Source organism: Anas platyrhynchos, chromosome 1, assembly GCF_047663525.1.
Source record: "Anas platyrhynchos isolate ZD024472 breed Pekin duck chromosome 1, IASCAAS_PekinDuck_T2T, whole genome shotgun sequence".
Taxonomy (NCBI): domain Eukaryota; kingdom Metazoa; phylum Chordata; class Aves; order Anseriformes; family Anatidae; genus Anas; species Anas platyrhynchos.
The window spans coordinates 89890136-89909361 of NC_092587.1; the positions used below are offsets into that span (position 1 = coordinate 89890136).

Consider the following 19226-nt stretch of genomic DNA (forward strand, 5'->3'; position numbering starts at 1 on the left):
ACTACTGCTATGGTCTCTCAAGTTTTGTTCATACCTTTTAAGTGTAATAGACTTATTACATCAGATAGTGTATTTACAAATATATTCCCAGCTATTTTTTAATCCTGCTCATGCAAAAATTATCAGGAAAAGAACACAGATTCACCTGTAATACCCTAGCTCTTCCATTTAGCCAGTAATAACAATAAAATCAGCTTTTGATTTTTATTATTTTTTCTACATCTTCTGAGTAAACCACGGGCAGCTAATTAAACAGCAATTTGTTGTACCTAAATTGAACTGCTAGCCATATTTTAATACACTAGTGCATAATTATATGCCTCCTGTTTCACATAACATTTATTTACTATGGTATGTATCACTTTTTTCATCTTGTCAGAGGGCCCGTAGCATTTAATCAATCGTGAAGGACACAAAACCAGAAATCTGTGATTATAAAATGAAAAAGTGTACTAATATGGAACACAGGATGGTAAGTTCTCAGCCTTGAATGGGTAAGACCACTAATTCCTTCCACAGAGTGAATTACACTGCATTTAGCACAAACTGGTATTTATAGAAGATCTTTAATATTGGTGGGCATCATAATTTTAGCCTTTAAAAAATTTTAGTCTTCATTTAGCTTAATAAAAGAACACTTTCATTTTGAAATGGAGTAAAAGAGGAGATATTTTCCTTTTTCACCTCCATACTTCTTCCCTGATCAACTAAGTATGCTTCAAGAAAGAACTACTCAAGTGTATTTCTAAGTTTATTATTTCATTTTCTGAAGAAAACGCACTGGTTTCTAGCTTGCAAATAGCTGGATAGTTACTACTAAAGTTACAAACATTCTACCACATTTTATTTTTTTTTTTGGGGGGTGGGTAGTGCCATAAAAGCTTCAATCTCCACACATGCTGCCTTATCAGGACCCAATTCAGCTTCTACTAAGTCAACAGTGCTGTTACTGTCATCACTGGAAAGGGGATTTAGCAGTACAAAGAAGTTCAAGCAATTTATCTTTATGAAGGTTGTGGGAGAAAATTCACCCGTGAGAGACCTAGAAAGATAATGGAAACAACAAACAAACCCGAATTTCACAGAAGTACTTCAAAAGCTAACTTTTTTTTTTCTGTTGAAATGTAACCATGAGAAAACAAAGTCAAATGCAGACATTTAGGCCTCATTATGCACTGTCTGTTTTTTTGTTTGTTTTCAGAGGCTAGCTGGTTTATACTCATATGAAGCATGACTCTTGGCCACTAAGTTAGCTGAGCAAGAACAAGAGAAACCGTGTCTAAAATTGGGATAAAAGAAACCAGGCTCTCCTCTATTTTGCACAGAATGGTGTAGGGTTGATATGAAGCAAGAGATGACTTTTTTTTTTTTTTTTAATATATAAAGTGGTACATGAAGCAGAAACTTTAGACCTTAAAAGTTAAATTACAGAAAAAGAGGAATTCACCCAGAAATGCCTCTGGCTTTTACAGGGTATGAGGTAAAGTAGGTTTAATATTCTTCTGGGCTGGTTCAGAGGTAGCTGCAAAGTAAATCATTAATATAACAAGCATGATAAGCTAGTTTACTCTTACACCATGAAACATAGCAAGCATTCATTTAGGCAGCATTTCTTATTTTTCTTTAAGTTCTCTCAGCTCTCTCATTTATTTTCCTCTCTTCCTCCCCAGACAGCATTTGCATATTCTGATGGAAGCAGTAATTCCACTTCTTCAAGTATCCCATGTGAGCACAAGGGGAAGACTTCAGGATCCAGAAGGAGGACAGGAAGAACAGAACTTGGAAAATATGGCAACAAAGGAGTTACCATGCATTATCCCTACCTATCCCTACTATGCATTAACTCTACCTTGGATTCACAAGTGGTTGTTTTTACTTCAAGTCTGTTCTCTATTTGACAAGTCTGCTTTGATATATTTCTGGTATAATTCTTTACATAAATAAATAACCTGCTGTTTTGGGTTTTGTTTGTTACGTTTTTTCCAAAGTAGTTCTTCCATGTCCTAGACAAATGTGCTATTTGTAACTGTTGGTCAGTTCCAATTTCCCTGTGAAGTTAATAAAATGCTCACATTGGATTCAACTGAATTTTCATGACTGAAAAAAAATAAAAGTAAGAAAGCATGAATTCACGCTGTTCTGTTAAGAATATATTATTCTTAACTGGAAAATATTGTAACAAGCCTGGCAAAAACGAAGCATGAAAAAGCTTACTAACTAGTCTTTCCATGGAAGTGTATGCCAAGGGAGGGGAGGCCTGAAATTAAGAAAATGGTGGGATGCTTGGCTGACAAATACATCAAAAAAAAGTTGCTGACCAACACCACACCACAAAACACACCCTTTGGCAAAGACCCAGCGGAACATAAGAGCGGCCCAGCTCATGGAGCTTTTCAGATAATTCTGCTTGCTGAAATACTCTAAGTTCTTTTCTTCCCTTCTTGCATGACAGAAAGCACCCAGCTCTTTTTAAATGAGTATTCTGTTGCCACTTCTGGTGCCAGTTCCTAAACCTTTCACAGTAAGTAATGACTGTCTTACTGCAGGTCAATCTAGTATGATTTTCAAACTGGTAAGTCTGAATGAAATATAATGAAACAGATCTTATTGATAAGCTATATTAATTGTGCCTACATGTTACCCTGTTTCTCAAATATAACCCGTGTGAAAGGCTGGTGCTCAGAACTCTCACTTCAGTTGCTTGTGCAAGTCTGTCTCAAACGCATAACTATTCAGGTTATTTTTGCCTATTCAATAGCTAAACAGAAATTAAACTCAGATAACTTCTGTGTTCTTTTAAGGGACTCACTCTCGTTTCTATTTCCCGCTACTGCCATTTCCCCCCTTAAACTGAAACACTGTAATCACAATGAATACAGTCTCTAATGTAAATAGTGTGACACACCTGAAAAATCTTCTTTAACATGAGACATTGGTACTGTGATCAGCAACTTACGAATAAAAGGAATGGTCACCAATGGAAAAGAGATATGGAAGCAAAACCACAGAGGAAGCACGAAGTAGAAGATGAAAAGGATTTCAAGTATTTCAGTAAATAACTGATGGTATGATAGCCATATGAATATGTTTAGATGTAGCAAACAGTTACATATCATTTGCTACTAAAAAGAGAGTAGTTGTCAATTACTACCACGTATAATGAAACACACTATCCAACTTCAAAAAAATATTATTCTGTACTATGTCTAGAGATGACGAAGTTTATGATTAGTTACTGTATAGCAGGTACTTAATTAAAGAACACAAAGGAATGCAAATGGAATGGACTGATTCTCTCCGCCCAGGCTGATGTATCAACCCCTGTGTCAGATTTCACACTGTTAACTTGACTAACCAGAAAATTCCAGCACAAGAAATGGTGTATTTTGATTGGAATGCAAGCCTGAGGACTAGGATTTCTTGCAGGACAAGTGATTACATAAATTTATGCAGTCAATTCTCACTTTCACAAAATTGTGAAGTTCCGTAAAATATATTTGTAAATTGCTTGTTCTGTAGTTATATAAACAAGGTAAATTATTCTGTAAAGTAAGTTTGTAATTTAAGCCTACAAGAGACCTCAAATTGTAAAACAAACAAAAATATTCTTCACATTTTTTTTTAATTATCCACACATTTCCAATTAATGTTGAGCTGCTTATTAAAACATATGCTAAGTTTCTAGAATTTAGAGCCTACTTTGATAAAATATTCCTGTGAAGGAACATTTTTGTTTTAATACTTAGGATGAACAGAAAAGAGCAATTCACATAAAGGTTTGGCCCAAAGGAAGGCATAGTGAAAAGCAGAATTTGGCAAATAGATTTATCTACAGGGTGCAAAATAAAAATCAGCATTTTCTGGATACTAAAAACAACGGCTTGCTTCATCTAAAACATGGTTAGTGATCATTACATGTTTTTGCTGCATAACTTCATCTTGTATCTCTTATTTCCTATATATATTTTTTGTAGTGTCTGTGAACTGTGACTGTTCAATCTTAATCTCACACATGCATTCCTCTTTTTCTTTCTATCTTGAAAGTCAGAAGATCACGGTGCATCACAAGATGACTTCTGTTTTGCCATTTTTCACAATTTCAAGATATCCATCAGCCCACGAAGATATGCTTCCGTGCTTCTATTATTATTCTATTCTAATTAATTTCATTATTATTACAGGTTTTTTGTTTTGTTTTGTTTTTGTTTTGTTTTACAAACTTAACAACCAGAGTTTTATTACAAAATTATATTTAGATTTTTATCTACATTCTAATTCTAGGTACCATTCAGAGCTACTAATTAGGCTTCATTATGCTCCTTTCTTCCACCTACTACGTTTAGTAACACAACAACTGCATTAAGCAACACAAAGATGAATTTAATTTAAGTTTGTATCTTTGGCAAAGATATTCAACAGAGTTTCTAAAAATAGAATTCTCATTACCTGGAAGGGACTCTGGGGAGATTTCTTGAACTTCTGGTGTTTTGGATTCAGCAGGCCATACATGGGTTTCATTCTTAGCTAAAGGGACAAAGATAGTAGAGAGTTATAAAAAAGTTGCAGCTGTTCTGTTCCACTACAGATTTGTTTCTGTCCCACTTCAGTCTGCCAAATAAAACCAATGTGCTTGAATGGCTGAAGAGCTTTAGGAATCAATGAACATCCACCACACAATGAGTACAATCATCTGCCTAGTGATGTTGAACATGCATGCAATTTTTGGTATTGTTTTATTCATAAAAAAGGATGCTTTGAAAATAACATTTACAGCAAGTTTTATGAGTCATTACTTTCACAATACAAAATAGTTTTCAGTGTTTTTCATTTGTCTAGCATTTCAGCATTCACAGTAAAATCCCTTTCAAAATTCAAAAACGTAATACCGATTTTCAATCTTCTAATACCTAAAGGAGTCCTACAAGAAAGCTGAATCAGGATTCTTTAACAGGGAGTATAGTGAAAGGACAAGAAGTAATGGCTTAAAGTAAAAGAGAAGAGATTTATATCAGATGTTAGGAAGAAATTCTTTACTATGTTTTTTGTTTTTTTTTTCCCCTCTGGACTACTATTCTTTTTTTAAAAAAATAGTAAATTTTTGATTAAGTAAATAAAAAATATTTTGAGAATTAAAAAATATGTTATTCTGAAATGTGTTATTTTGACTTTTCTAAATAATATAAAATTAAAATAGTTGCAATATGTCAGGAAATCATACTTAGTCGTAACTTCATACACAAAATAAGCCTTACTGCATTTTGCTGTAGAAATTGTTCTCAGGTATGAGTGAAGGAAATTTATACTTGATCAATATGTCTATTTGTCAATTATTTTACAAATTTAAATTATTTCTGGGGGTATTTTTGATTTGCAAGCAATAATTCTTTCCTGTTTTACAATCCTTTGAAATCCGGTATTCCCCTGTGTGTACACCCATGCACTTGATGTTCTCTGGTAAGGAACAAATAGTAAATGGAACAAAACAAAACATCATTTGTTTACCCCAGTTATTTTCACAAAGATGATTGTGTAATCTGCCATAAAGAGTGGCTCCAAACTGGCATCACACCAGCTATTTTAGACGCATTAGAGCATCTAAATTTAGAAGTCCGAGTTCTACGCTCAGCCAACCGACAAAGTTGAACAACTGAAGTTACCTTTCTCTTTTACCTTATCTTTTGCTCATAGTCACTTTCCTATTTTTACTGGGCACCCTTACAACCTATTTGAAAGCAAAATGTTTTCCCGCAGAAAGACATAATTTTAGCAGTAGAGAACCAAAACAATAAAACCTCCTAGTCCAAAACCAATATTGGACGGTTTATATTACAGTTTACTAGAAGTGAGGGTTGTCACAAATGGATTTGTCAAAATATGGTCTACTGACTTCAAATGGTACATTTGTTTGTTACCTGCACATCTCATACCTTTAACTTTCTAAACCTTAAAACCTTTAATCCATAACTAAATTAAAACCAAGCTAGCAAAGACAAACACCTTTTTTCTATACTTAATCTCCAAAGAAAATATTAGTTATCAAGTTAACAATATGGTAAATGACATTACCATGACTGAAATATAATAATGTTCTGTAATATATATACCGCAATTAAGTTTTTCTGCTTCATTTCGATTTTCAGTAGTCACAGAAGATGCTAGGAGTGTTTGTCAAATGTTCGTAAATACTTAGTCAATTCAGATACTAATTTTTCACAGAATCAGAAAATATCCCAAGTTGGATAGGAGTGACAAGGATCGTTGATTCCAACTCCTGGATCCACCCAGGAACACCCAAAAATCAGACCATGTGTCTGTGTGCGTTGGCCAAATGCTTCTTCAACTCCAACAGGCTCAGTATTGTGACCACTTCCCTGGAAGCCTGTTCCAACCATCCCCACAGTGAAGAACCTTTTCCTAACATACAGGCTGGTGTCCTGTCACTGTCCCCAGAGAGCAGAGCTCAGCGCCTGCCCCTCCGCTCCCCTCATGATGGAGCTGCAGGCCGCCATGAGGCCTCCCCTCAGCCTGCTCTGCTCTGCGCTCAACAAACCACGGGTTCTCAGCTGCTCCTCAGGCATCTTCCCCTCTAGGCCCTTCACTGTCTCTGTAGACCTCCTTTGGATGCTTTGTAATAGTTTGATGTTCTTCTCATATTGTGGATATATACCCAAAATTGTACACAGTGCTCAAGGTGAGGCCACGGCAGCGCAGAGCAGAGCGAGACAGTTCCTTCCCTCAACCGGCAGTGCCTGAGGCACCCCAGGGTAGGGTTTGTCCTCCTGGCTGCCAGGGCACGCTGTTGGGTCATGTTCGGCTTGCTCTTAACTAGAAATCCCAGATCCCTTTCTGTGGAGCTGCCTCCAGATTCTTGTCTCCCAGTTTGTACGTACACTCAGAACGACTCTGTCCTAGGTGCAGAATCCAGCACCTGCTCATATTAAACTTCATGCAGTCAGTGCCCAGCCCTCTACTTTGTCAAGATCTCTCTGCAAGGCCTTTCTGCCCTTGACAGAGTCAATGGCTTCTCCCAATTTATTACTGTACACAAACTTATTTATCATTCCTTCAAGCTCTGCATCAAGCCATTTATGAAAACACTGAAGAGCTCTGGCCCCAAAATGGAGCCCTGTGGAACCTCACTAATGACTGGCTGCCAGCCTGATGTAACCCCATTTGCTAAAGCCCTTTAAGCCCGGCCTGTTGGCCAATTGTTCACCCATCCTATTATGTACTTGCATACTGGACATTTTGTCCAGAGAGATACTACAAGAAACAATACTGAAAGCTTTGCTGAAGTCCAAGTAAGTCAGCCTTAGTTCAAACATATCCTTACTCAAACACGTTCCAACGTTACTCTGCTGTGTAGCTCTACCCTTGCATGCACAAAACACCTGAACAGGAAGAAGCAGTGCTCTCTTCTCACTGCAAAGCAAACCACTCTGAGAATGTGCCAAGGCCAGCAATGGACCAACAGAGTTAAAAAAAAAAAAAAAAAAAATCTCACATAGTAAAGAGTTCAGATGAAGTACTAGGCCTAGGCAAGCCAAAAATCACCAGTTCCAGAATTCTGCTCAAGCCATCTGGGAAAGAGGGACCAGGGACATTTTTAAGGTTATAAATACAGCTGTATTTCCCATGATTGTGCCATTCACAGGTGATTTGCTAATTTACTGAAATTAAACAAAAGCCTCAATAAATCTCTTTCACATGGAGTTGGAACCAGCAAGTTCCAGGAATACTCATGAGATATGCATGAAATTTGTATTGAAATTTGTGGCTACTCTTTTCTCATGGATTTAATTACAGATCACAGAATCACAGAATTGAAGGGGTTGGAAGGGACCTCGAAAGATCATCGGGTCCAACCCCCCTGCCAAAGCAGGTTCCTTAGGTAATCAATAAGAATCTCTCCATGAAACAATTACTCACATCTACTCAAATCAGAACTCATAAAATAAAATTCACAGAAAATCTGGTCTTACAAGTGGACACAAACTCCCGTTTTTACAAACACTGAAAGATAACACCTATATAAAAAAGTTACAATGTAAAACAAAACAAAAACCCTAAATACCACAAACATGGTTGTGTTTTTCCTTCCTTTCTCTATGGATCAAAGCTAGTACATATTCTTTTGCATGACCATGAAATACTTTAAAAAAACCCAAACTGATCATTTGCTTTAAAATAAGTGTATTACTACAAACTCTTGGAATTCCAAAGAAACCATTAATTAAACAAATAGAAAATTAAAGGTACAACAGGAAAAAAGGGCTTTTCTCTTGCATATGCAATCTCACAGCCCCCAGTACTACAGATGCTTCTCACAAACAAATATGAGCTTAGTTCATTTCTGCTTACCCAGTTTTTTCCTGGATGCTTGATGTATGTCATCTATTGTCAGGGGAGGAAAGAGTTTCTGCTGAGTTTCATTGAGACCCGGAACAATAAGGTGCACTACACAAAAAGGTGAGTGAGCTGTTAATTCCAGTTGAGCTGAACAATAAATACATAGTCTGCCCTCTGAAATATGTGACCAACTACTACAGAACCACTGGGAGTTTAGCCTGAATATCTGGGAACTGAATTAACTGATTTTTTTTTTTTTTTTTAAATCACTCACCGTATTAACACCATTTCACTATTCATCAGAATGGCACACAATTCAATACCAAAGCATACAGCCCTGGAGTACTGTAATACCACAGATACCGGGACATTTTGTCTAGTGGGCCAAAGAGGACAACACCGAACATGTGGTTATCAGAGGTCACTACTCTAAGCAGTATATGACAGACATTCCCTATATGTTCCACATTTACATGCAAAAGACACATTTAATGAAATAACTATCAAGATCAGGAAAACAGAAAGCATTTACACAGTTCAAATTTTCAGCCATAGAGAAAGAAATATTGAAACAAAAAATCTCCTCACCTAATATTGCTCCAGGCAGAGAAGAACTATCTGAAGTTTTGGGCTGCGTCCGATTTTGAATGACTGTGGAGACAAAACAAGATCAGAAAATCATTTGAAAAGGCCTGCAACAGTAAACAAAGCCACCACTGAGACAAGCCTCAGCATGCTGAAAGCCTTTCCTCAATTTAATACTAAAAGATGAAGACATCATCGTAATCTTTCTAAGTTTGCATTCATTTTAAGAAACTGCAAATTGTGTTACTTCTATATTACCTCTTACTTGTGCATCTCTCCTTTCCCCTAGCATATCTGTTTGAGATCCTTGGTGAAAAATATCATTCTATGCTTGTGTTAATACATGTAAATGGCCAGCTCTGGCACATCTCATTTCCCTACCATTCGTATGTCTTTAGAAAAGACACGTACTGGAAAAAACAGATGTGAAGTAAATGTCAGTGCAGTCATAATTTAGCAGTAATTACTCTAATTTGCTTTTGCACCACCCTCCATTGTTTCTCGAACTGTGAAATACCTCAGAAGACAAGTTGCTTGATTTTGTTACTTAAAATTATTTACACCGTAATTTCCGTTAGCAAGTTTTAATCTGCACCTTATTTTCTACCACTGTCTTCAAGTAGTTCATTTTCAAAGCTTACACTACTATACCACCTCTCACTACTACAGTCACTGGTAAGAAACAGGTACTTCTCAAGGTCAATATATCTAAGTCTGTTGTAGCTGTCTCTCTCAACTGACTGGGGAAGGGAACAGAAGGTTAAGACAGTGGTGGAGCTAAAGACATCCACAGTGCAGACATCAAAAGTTTGGCAATGTTATTCTCATCTATACTACTGCATTTCAAGCTGAAATATTGAGCCATGCACAGCTGGAAGACCAAGACACCTGGACAATTCAGTAGAAACATGAAAAAATGGATAGTAGCCGAAGTCAAAATTGATTGGTATCCATTCAGGAAATCAACTAAGGCATTGCTTATAATGCGAATTAATAACTCATTTTATTAACAACTGGGTAACAGCTTGGCATTATTTGTAATTAAAGAACATGATAGTTTCTAAGGTTCTACCGATTCTAAAAGGAAAGTTTCATGCATTCACATCACATCAGAAGTTTTTTTCCCTCCTATTAATTTTAAATCAGTCTTGCAGAACAAAAGAAATAGTTTAAAAATATATCGAAGGTTACCTTGTTTGATTATTGTGACAGGGACCAACTTCTTATTATCTCGTAGCGTAAGCTGAAAGAAGGGAAAAAAAAAAGTCTTGGGATAACTGCCATCATAGTAACTGAACTTTCTTAGTAACAAAAATAGAGGGCTCTAATCCAAAACCGCGCCTGCCCCAAGCTAATGCTGGATATGGCTCTGGCCCCAGTTACTGAGGGTTACGCTATTGCTTCAGTTCCCATGGGTTAACATAGTAATATTGCATTTTAATCTCCTTTGTTTCAGTTTGAGATGTTTTGCTTCATAAAAACACGGTATTTGACAGCTTAGGAAACCCCAATCTTTTTTTCTTTTAAGAATCTCTTGAGCACTCACTAGAGTGTAAGCCAGAAAGCTAAGAAAAACTGTCATTTAACTAAAACAAAACATCCGACATACAGGCAATTACAAATGTGGTTACAGGATAAAATTATATTCTTAGGAAGAGTATTTTTTGAACACCAACTACTCCAGAACCAAGTGTATATTTGTAACTATCAGCATGCTTGGGTCCGTAGTCTGCATAAAGTACGAGTAACTGAAGAGTTGTTTAATTCAGTGAAAGTGGTTCCAAAGACTAATTGGCCAGCCACCCGTGTTCTTCTCAGAATTGTTACGCTAAACGCTAGCACTCTTCTGCTGCTCGTTTGTCTTTTACCCAGATTAGCTTTTGCCTAAGTGTGCATCTTTTCCAGAATTCTGGTAACCATGAAAAGAAGGAGTACATGAACAAACCTCACATTTTTTAAATAAAGATAATAGCTTTTCTATATGATTATAAATCAGTATTCCCTACCACACGTCTCGTAAGACCAACTTCTGAAAGCCTTTAATATAGTAAGGAGAGGGGAAAAGGAAAACTCTCATGTCAGCAGTAGGAGAATGCTAAATACATTAAAAGTGGAGGTTTGCTTTTATTTATTTATTTATTTATTTATTCAGTTATACCTGAGTTACAAGAAAGAAAATAACTCAGACAACTATCTCTCTGTGTTAAATGTACACCACTTAAAGTCAGCATCAGTTAAAGTTAATTTTGCAATTCATGATATCTGGTCTACTTCATGTGAAAATGCTTGCATGAAAATTCAGCATTTGATGAATTTATTTACTTAAGGCTACCTATTTCTGCTCTCTTCTAAATATTTACATCTTCAAAAAGTACTGGTTGGAACAAACCAAAAGCCTAGGAAGCTGGAAGAAGACAGATCTTAATAAATTAGATAGCTTTTTCTCCAGAAAAATGGATGGAAAAGCTTATTCTACAAAAGCCATTATTTTCTGTTACCTAGTAACAAGTTTGTATTGGAATGAATATGGTCAATCATTGCCATTGACAAAGGATATGAAATTATGTTCCTTTCCTATCACTATTCTGCCTTTATTATTAATAAGCCTACCTTTTTATTTTGCCTTTTAGTAAAAAAAAAAAAATATAAAAAATGTTTCAGCTGATCAGCTTTTGAAGTAACCCTGCTATTCATGTAACTAACAAGTGGGATAAAATGCATATATCCAAAGCAGCAGTCTATTTAATTGTATTTCTCACCAGGAGCCCTTATAATCAAATAAACAACTCTTAAGAGTCCACTCACACAACTCTAGTGTGGAACTTGTAATCATAATTATTATTAGTCCTCACACTAATAAAATACTCTTACATTCATTGACAAGAGCATACTGTATTGACTAATAATGGATGACTGTAATGACAGCAAAACAAAAAAGTTAAATACACTAAGCATGCATTAAAATACATTCAGAATTTAGCTTATCACTTCAGAACAAATCTCTGGCATGAAATCTGTGTTCTGCGGCTGCTGTACTTATGCTGTCTATGTGCATCAGTACGCAAGTGCTACACTTGAAATGTAACCCCATGTTGTCAGTCCTCTTAGTCTCTAAAAAGCACCTAATACAGGTATTTCTGTACCTAGTAAAATTTATGACTACATTTCAGAAACATTAACGTATCATCTGTAGTAATAGCACTGTTAACTGTATTTTCTAGGCACAGAATACAAAGCACATAGGTATTAGGAACATTAGTTATTAAAGTGATTGTGGAAACTCCATGCAGGAAGATGACAAAAAGTATTGCTTAATTTCAGAGGAAAATTAGTTTTGTAAGCTATACTATCAATCAGGTATCTTAACTTCTGACTGCATACCTGTTGCATATTGCATAAAGGACTACAGTTCATTGACCAAATGCTATATGGCCACATTACTTCTAGAATACCCGTTCTTTCTGTATTTTTTATATTTAAGTAGCCAACAAATAACTAGCATATACTGAAAAGAGACTCCCCAAGGAAGCATTACAGTCAACATGGCTTGGGTAAGCTTGGGAAGAACACGTTTTCAAATGATAGAAGCTGAGAGCCCTGCTTTTCGATTGAAAATCTCAAGGCGGACTCCACCTTCTAGCCTGAGATTATGAAACTACAGGAACCTACTCAGACAAAAGACGAAAGAAATTGCCTCTGCATTCCCTCCACCCTACCACCACTCATTGTTTATAAAGGGAAAAACAATGACTGTCCCTAGAGGTCTTCTTTTTTTCCCCCTCTTGTTAGTTGTAGCTTACATAGCCCCAGGAGATTAGTCAAACTTAGTGGATGAACCTGCCAAAAGAAACACAAGCTGAAATGTGACTGATATTGAAAGGGCAGAATGACTAGATGGATCGGTAATGTTGCTTTAATAAACAGCCCTTAAAAATGTCTCCTTACAGCGAAGAATTAGAACCATGCTCATACAATTTAGTTGTGTCTTTGGAGAAAAAACAAGGCACAAACAAAGCTTGGCCTAAACAACTTCTTTTGGCTTTGCACTGATGAAACATACTCCACCTAATACTGTGGAAACTAAAGTAATAACATAAATTTAAGAGCTGGACACTATCAGCTTCCCAGCCTTAGTTTTATGACTTTTTGCACCACTGAAGTGAGAGTGGCAAGAGGTTCTTTTTTTTTTTTTTAAACAATCTGTGGAATGTTTTCATGATATTTCTATGGAGGGTGATGAAGCAGTAATACTCTTGAGCTAAGCCCTGTGAAGCTGACTAAAAAGACTTGATGTTGGCTCAAGTCCTCTTTTCATGCTTAAGCTGTACAAATATTTGGAAAATTGTTTTAGCTCACTTTCTCAGGACTTCTCTTGCATAAATAGAATCCCTGCTTTCACAGCAGTGCCCTTACAGGGTTAGGGTCCTGACACACAGGAATAAAGGAACATAGATTGCATAGCAGTAGCCAGAATGTATTACCTGGTCTTAGGCTGTCACCTGTGGCTTTAAAAATGTTTATGAGACCAATGGAAAGAACAGTGAAGTTGACTTCATCAGCAATGTAGTGAGATGAGCACCTTCTAGAATATCTATTCAACTGGCTTCATATTACCCACAGATAAAATATTTTCTCTTAAATGTGAGGCACAATCATGTCCCCAACAACCTAAGCATTATACTACTCTAATTCAGTATTTAAAGCTCTAATTGAAGTATTACTATCCTAAATGAATACCTAATTATTCCCACAAGAAACGATATGTAATGGGCTGTGGTTTGATTCGTGAAGGATTTCCAGGTCTTAAAATTACAGACAGTTTACAATATTGTTCAATACTACAAATGAACAATGAAAAAACGGACATGACAATCTCCTACTAACAAAACACCCAGAATATCAAAGACAGAAAAGAATCATGAATAACGAGTTCTTCCTTTATAATAATCACTCATGAAGTAGCCTTTTAAAACGTCTGAAGTAACAACTTCTAAAACTTTCCTTGGGCAGTTATTCCCTAGTCCACCCCATAGATGCTATCTTAAAAAAAAATCATAAATAAGGAAAACAAAACTGAGGATTAGTTGTTGAACCCTGCCCTTTGAAAAAAAAAATTAGGAAAGTAAATGTGAAGAAGCCAACTTAATCTCATACAAGAAGAGGTAATATTCAAGAGCTCTGAATAAAATTTCATTTTTTTCACCATATTAAAACTAGCTTACTAACAGGTTCAGTCTAAAATTCCTTGATTACTGCTTCACCTCTCAAAGGGACAAGTATCTTTATATCTGAATCTATGAATATACAAAATCCATCCATGCTGGCTTGGTAACTGTTATTGCAAGTGCCAAATCAGAAAAAATACGGAAATGAATAGCACTTATTTTGTTTTAAAACAAAAATCTCCATATGGTTTGATGAAATAGTTAAATTCTACCCAGATGAGGATCTGCAAATATTTAATGAACTGCTTACCTATCTTGATATGAAAACTACGTTGCCCTTTTCAGCTTTCTCTGTCTGTGTAAACACTTGCCTCACATGAGAAATATTTGTGAATTCAGTGGGTAGACTAAAGATCACAGAAGACCCAAGTATGTATGAAATCTCTCTCTAAAATAACACCATTACTTTATCACAAAATGAATTCCATGGAAGTGCAATCTTGACTACAGAAAATCCTCTAATCACCACAAATATCACAAGCTAACAAACCTGACTACTACAAAGGGATAAGCAAATTTTTGTGTTTAGAATCCACATACTGAAACTATCAGCTTTATCTTTGCTAAACCAGAATCAGTAGGTTTGATCAGTAGAGCTATCATTCTCCATCATTTAATCAATTCACACATTTAAACACTTCTTCATATAGTTATCTAGTCTTAAATTTACAGATTTTTGGTATTGGCGATTTGTGGTCGTATTTTCTTTCTCACGTTAACAGAGAAGCAAAAATTTGACTGTACAAAATACTAATCTGGTTTAAAAAAATAGGACTATTTTTGCATACCTGTGTTTGGGTATTAGGTACCAACTTGTACATATTCTGGAGATGTCCGTTTACTTTTTTACCTGATTTGACAGAAAGAAAAATAAATACACACAATTACTTTTGTTTTCTCCAAGCAAAGCAAGTAAAGTTTATTCTACTTTTTCAACAGCTAAGAAATTAACAAGACTTAATTATGATGTACAAAAACATAGCATGTAACAATTTTGTTCAGTCCTGTTTTTCCAGATTTTTTTTAAAATTAATTCAAGTGCAAAGCCTGCATTTCACATTTTGACAGGAAGGCAATGTTTTTGCTCTACCACAGGGGCAAGAAGGCTGAAATAACTTCTAATAGATTAGAAGCTTCTTGCGATGGAGCTGTAGATACAGAGGAGAAACAGTCCCTTTCCCCATCTCTTATGTTCTTCATATTCTTAAATATGAATACTTCAATACTGCAAAATTTGTCAATATATTCCACCTTTGCACTGTCCTGCTCCCTTTGAGTCAACAGGACAAAAAGCACAAATCAAGGTTAATATCATCATATTGCTTCACAATTCCAGCCAAAATTTCCAGAGCAAAAAAGCGCCAGAAAAAAAAAAAAAATCAACTACAGAGAAATATCAATCAAAAAACATTTCAGTTGACACACTATCATGGAAAATCTTTGAAAGTGCTTGACATTTCTCAGGAACAAGACCTACTATTGGCCTGAAGACAAGGGAAAGCTCACAAACATTTCAAAATGATTTCATGAGAAAATTATGTTAAGATGGTCAGAAATAATCTACTTTCATCTCTTTTGGTAAATTTTGGTTAAATAAATATTGAACATTTGCCATGCTTTTTATGTTTTCCTCAAATCATGAATTAAAAACAGATTCTCCTCCCAAATCCTACCAAAGTGTTTAATGTATAATAAAAATTTGGGCTGATTCAACAAATACAGGAACGTGAATCCGTAACTGTGGCTTATAGTCATTTATATACTGTTTAGTGAGGAAAGAAAATTTATCGTGAAGGAGATGTACCTTAATACATGAAAAGACATTGGGTGGCTGCAAGACAGTCTAAATAATACAGAGAAAAAAAGTGGCTATTTTGTCTGATTGATAAACTGCTACCTAGACAAATGATAATAAAGAAAAAATGTTCACTCTATTTGCTGCTCAAAATTTTTCCATCTACCTACTATGCACTAGTATGAAAGACTTGAATCTGAAATGTGCTGCCAACTTTCTGATGAGAAATTAGTATTTGTTGAAATCAGGTACCTCAAATATGTAACAGACTAGTTAGTACCTGTATCAGCAGACCAGAGTGTAGACATACAGATTAATTGCAAGCCCTCCATTTTTTAGTTGCTGCAGAACTACCCACTGAATGCACAAGTCTACTTTCTAGAAAAAAAATTCTATCTAAAAACTTTAGGAACTCTTAGAAGAACACGTCTTTCAACCCAACTAAATCTGTCTCCATAACTCAAGAATGTTCAAAACATGTGGTGTCCGTAAAAATATCATTTAGAAATATATTATACATAAAAATCAAATTTTGTGATGCCAGTGGACATATTTCAATCATAGTCTTGAACACAGTATTAAACTCTAACCACTATTCACTCTTATTCTCTCAAATGCTCAAATCTGTTTTGGGACTAGCTCAATAAATTGCTTTTAAATGCTGGAAAAGCAGTTATTTAGCAAGCCTTCTTTAGGGCAGTCAAGTAGAGTTTATTTTCTTGACACAGATACGGGAAAAGACTACCACCATTCTCTACTTTAAGCTCATGGTATAATGATGGCATTATTCTGTACTGCTGAAATGACTATAGGCACTGGGCAGGTACTTCAAAGTTATAGCTTTCTAATTTATTCTGAAGGTCAGCAAAGTTATCTACTGTAAAGTATGAGGGCTTTTGCAGAGTTACAAACCGACCTATGGCTTCCCTCCCTTATCCTCAGTATACTGAGCTGCGTAACTTGCCTGCAACTTGAAACAGTACTAAATACAATTTCAGCTGGAAATCTCAAATCAGTAAGTCTCTCTTATGAGAAATCCCACTCCTCGTGTCTCAAGTCAAGCTAGAAATACTGAGTGTAAGAGTTTGCAACATCTGATAAACATTATGTTCAGAACTATTTTAATGTAAATGTCTGAGGAAAATAAATCAGATTAGACAACGTCTGTTAAGTCTATCTCAAGGTCACAGACCTCCTCTCTTCCTTTCTTTAAAAGGCGGAAGACTTTGCTGCAGCATAATTCCTCTATTGACCGCAGCGATCCTTTGAACCATGTGGTTTTTCCATGGTTAATGTGATGTCAACTTGCCTGCACTGTCCTGGGACTTTGCATTAAAAACTTAAAATGTAATTGAGTGAACATCCAGAAATGCCATATCCTGTCTCCATGAAAACCCAAACAAAGGCATATGTCAGAGCCTGTGTTTCCTACAAACACAATTTATATAATTCCTTGACTGAAAATTAACTTCAATTTGAACCTTTCTGTATGGTCATAAGGGGCCCGTTGTGATGCATGCTGGATAGGAGAAGCCCTGTCCAGCTTTTAACAAGCTTGAACTTATAAGCAGATATAAAAGAAGATTCAAACAAGGATAATACTTTCCATCAACTCAGATTAGTGAAGATCTTGTTATTCAAGGCCCAAAGAAAAAGCTTGATCCAGTCTAGAAGTATAAATACATAGGCAACACTTCCTGTGTATCTGTCTAAACCAACCACTGCTACAGTCTTACCAACCTGCAGCAGATCCTCTATTATTCATAATTAGGTAAGAACACCTTTCAAAAACTATAGGTAGCACTTTTTCAAATACATATTATTTCTACTTTCATCAGTTCCTAAAATAATTTGTTAGGGGTGCAGGGATGATATTTAAACAATGAAAAACTGATCAGTAGCTTACTTTAGGAAACAGCACAACAGAGGAAAAATGCTATCAAGGTGCATTATTTATTGGATAATTATTACCAAATACTTACTAGACAGAACTGTCTTATGATTGAAAGTCTTGCTCCATATACTATCCTCTACGTTGTCTTTAACTCCAAATTCATAAACTGTGTTTGGCTTTAGATTGTCCACTACCGTCTCTGTAACTGGGCAAAGCTGAAAAACCCATTTCTTGTCTTTACCCTTTTCTCTGTAGCGAACAGTATAGAACCTGCTCAATAAAAAAAAAAAAAAAGTCATTTTTTACTTCACAAAGAAACTCACTGCAATTGTTTCTATTAGGAATTGCTAAAACAACTTCTACTGACCATTGTTCTTGTTCTTTGTTCTTGTATTTGTTCTGACATTGTTCTTGTATTTGATAACCCTAAGGCTAGCCCCTTAGGGTTATCAAATACAAGAAAAGCCAGCATACCTTCCCAGCCCCTGTCATTTCCAAGAAACATACATATGAGATCCTCATAGAGATCCCAACATCGTAAGTGTTATAGACAGAGCAAAAGAAGAGTCTCATTAGACACAAACACCCATGTGTGGTTCCGAGCACAAACTGCAAGTTTATTTTACAAGCAGTTTCTGTGATCCTGACATAAGTCAGACCTAGTCAATTGAATCATGAGCCTATTAGTCAGGGAGCCTCAACCTAGTTCTTAAAATCTTCTAGATCTGCTCAAGAAAAGGTGTTCCCCCCAAAACTAGTCCAAAAGTAGTCTCTAGAGGAAAAAACAGTAATAGTTGACATTTATATTTGACATTTGGTGATCCCATTATGTATTGCCCACATTTAAAACAAGGCGTTACTTTCTGCAGTTTACATCAATAGTGCAATGAATACTAACAGATTATGAAATTAAAAAACGTTTCTACAGAAATTGCCCAATTAAATCAAGCAGCACCACCCTGAAAAACTATGACTGCAATGCTAACCAGTATATGTATAAAACACCACAATGTAAATGGTGAGTTATGGCACAAGAACTCTACTGCCGGCTACAGTCTCCTTTTCAATATACATACTGTATCACTGCCAAAATGGGGTGGGGTTTTCTGTGTTTTTTTTTTTTTTTTTTTTTTTTTTTGAAAAAAATGTCAGAGATGTTTAGTATTTTTTTTAAATCCAAGTATTACTGAAAATCGTTACATATACCACAAATAAAACACATCCATCTTACACTGCTATAAGCTGAAAAAGGATGAATTCCATCCAATCGTATTTTCCCACACTTCAGTAATTGATTAAGGAGAAGAAAATTAAGGTCAAACTAGAAATGCTATGTAAAAACCCTGCTACAAACCCAAGAATAATTCAGAAACATAAA

The 19226-nt window shown here is 35.7% G+C and overlaps 1 protein-coding gene across 42 annotated transcripts in view; it reads right to left on the bottom strand.

The window, feature by feature from the left end:
* LOC101801420 (target of Nesh-SH3) overlaps nt 1-19226 on the bottom strand; it is a 154056-nt gene that overhangs the window by 88524 nt on the left and 46306 nt on the right. For all 42 annotated transcript variants that reach the window (XM_072023550.1, XM_072023541.1, XM_072023509.1 and 39 more), the window contains exons 5-10: nt 17937-18118; nt 14948-15009; nt 10126-10177; nt 8938-9000; nt 8362-8457; nt 4447-4524 (exon numbers count right to left, since the gene is read on the bottom strand). In XM_072023550.1, coding sequence (XP_071879651.1) covers nt 4447-4524; nt 8362-8457; nt 8938-9000; nt 10126-10177; nt 14948-15009; nt 17937-18118 — 533 coding nt within the window. The remainder of the gene's footprint in view (nt 1-4446; nt 4525-8361; nt 8458-8937; nt 9001-10125; nt 10178-14947; nt 15010-17936; nt 18119-19226) is intronic.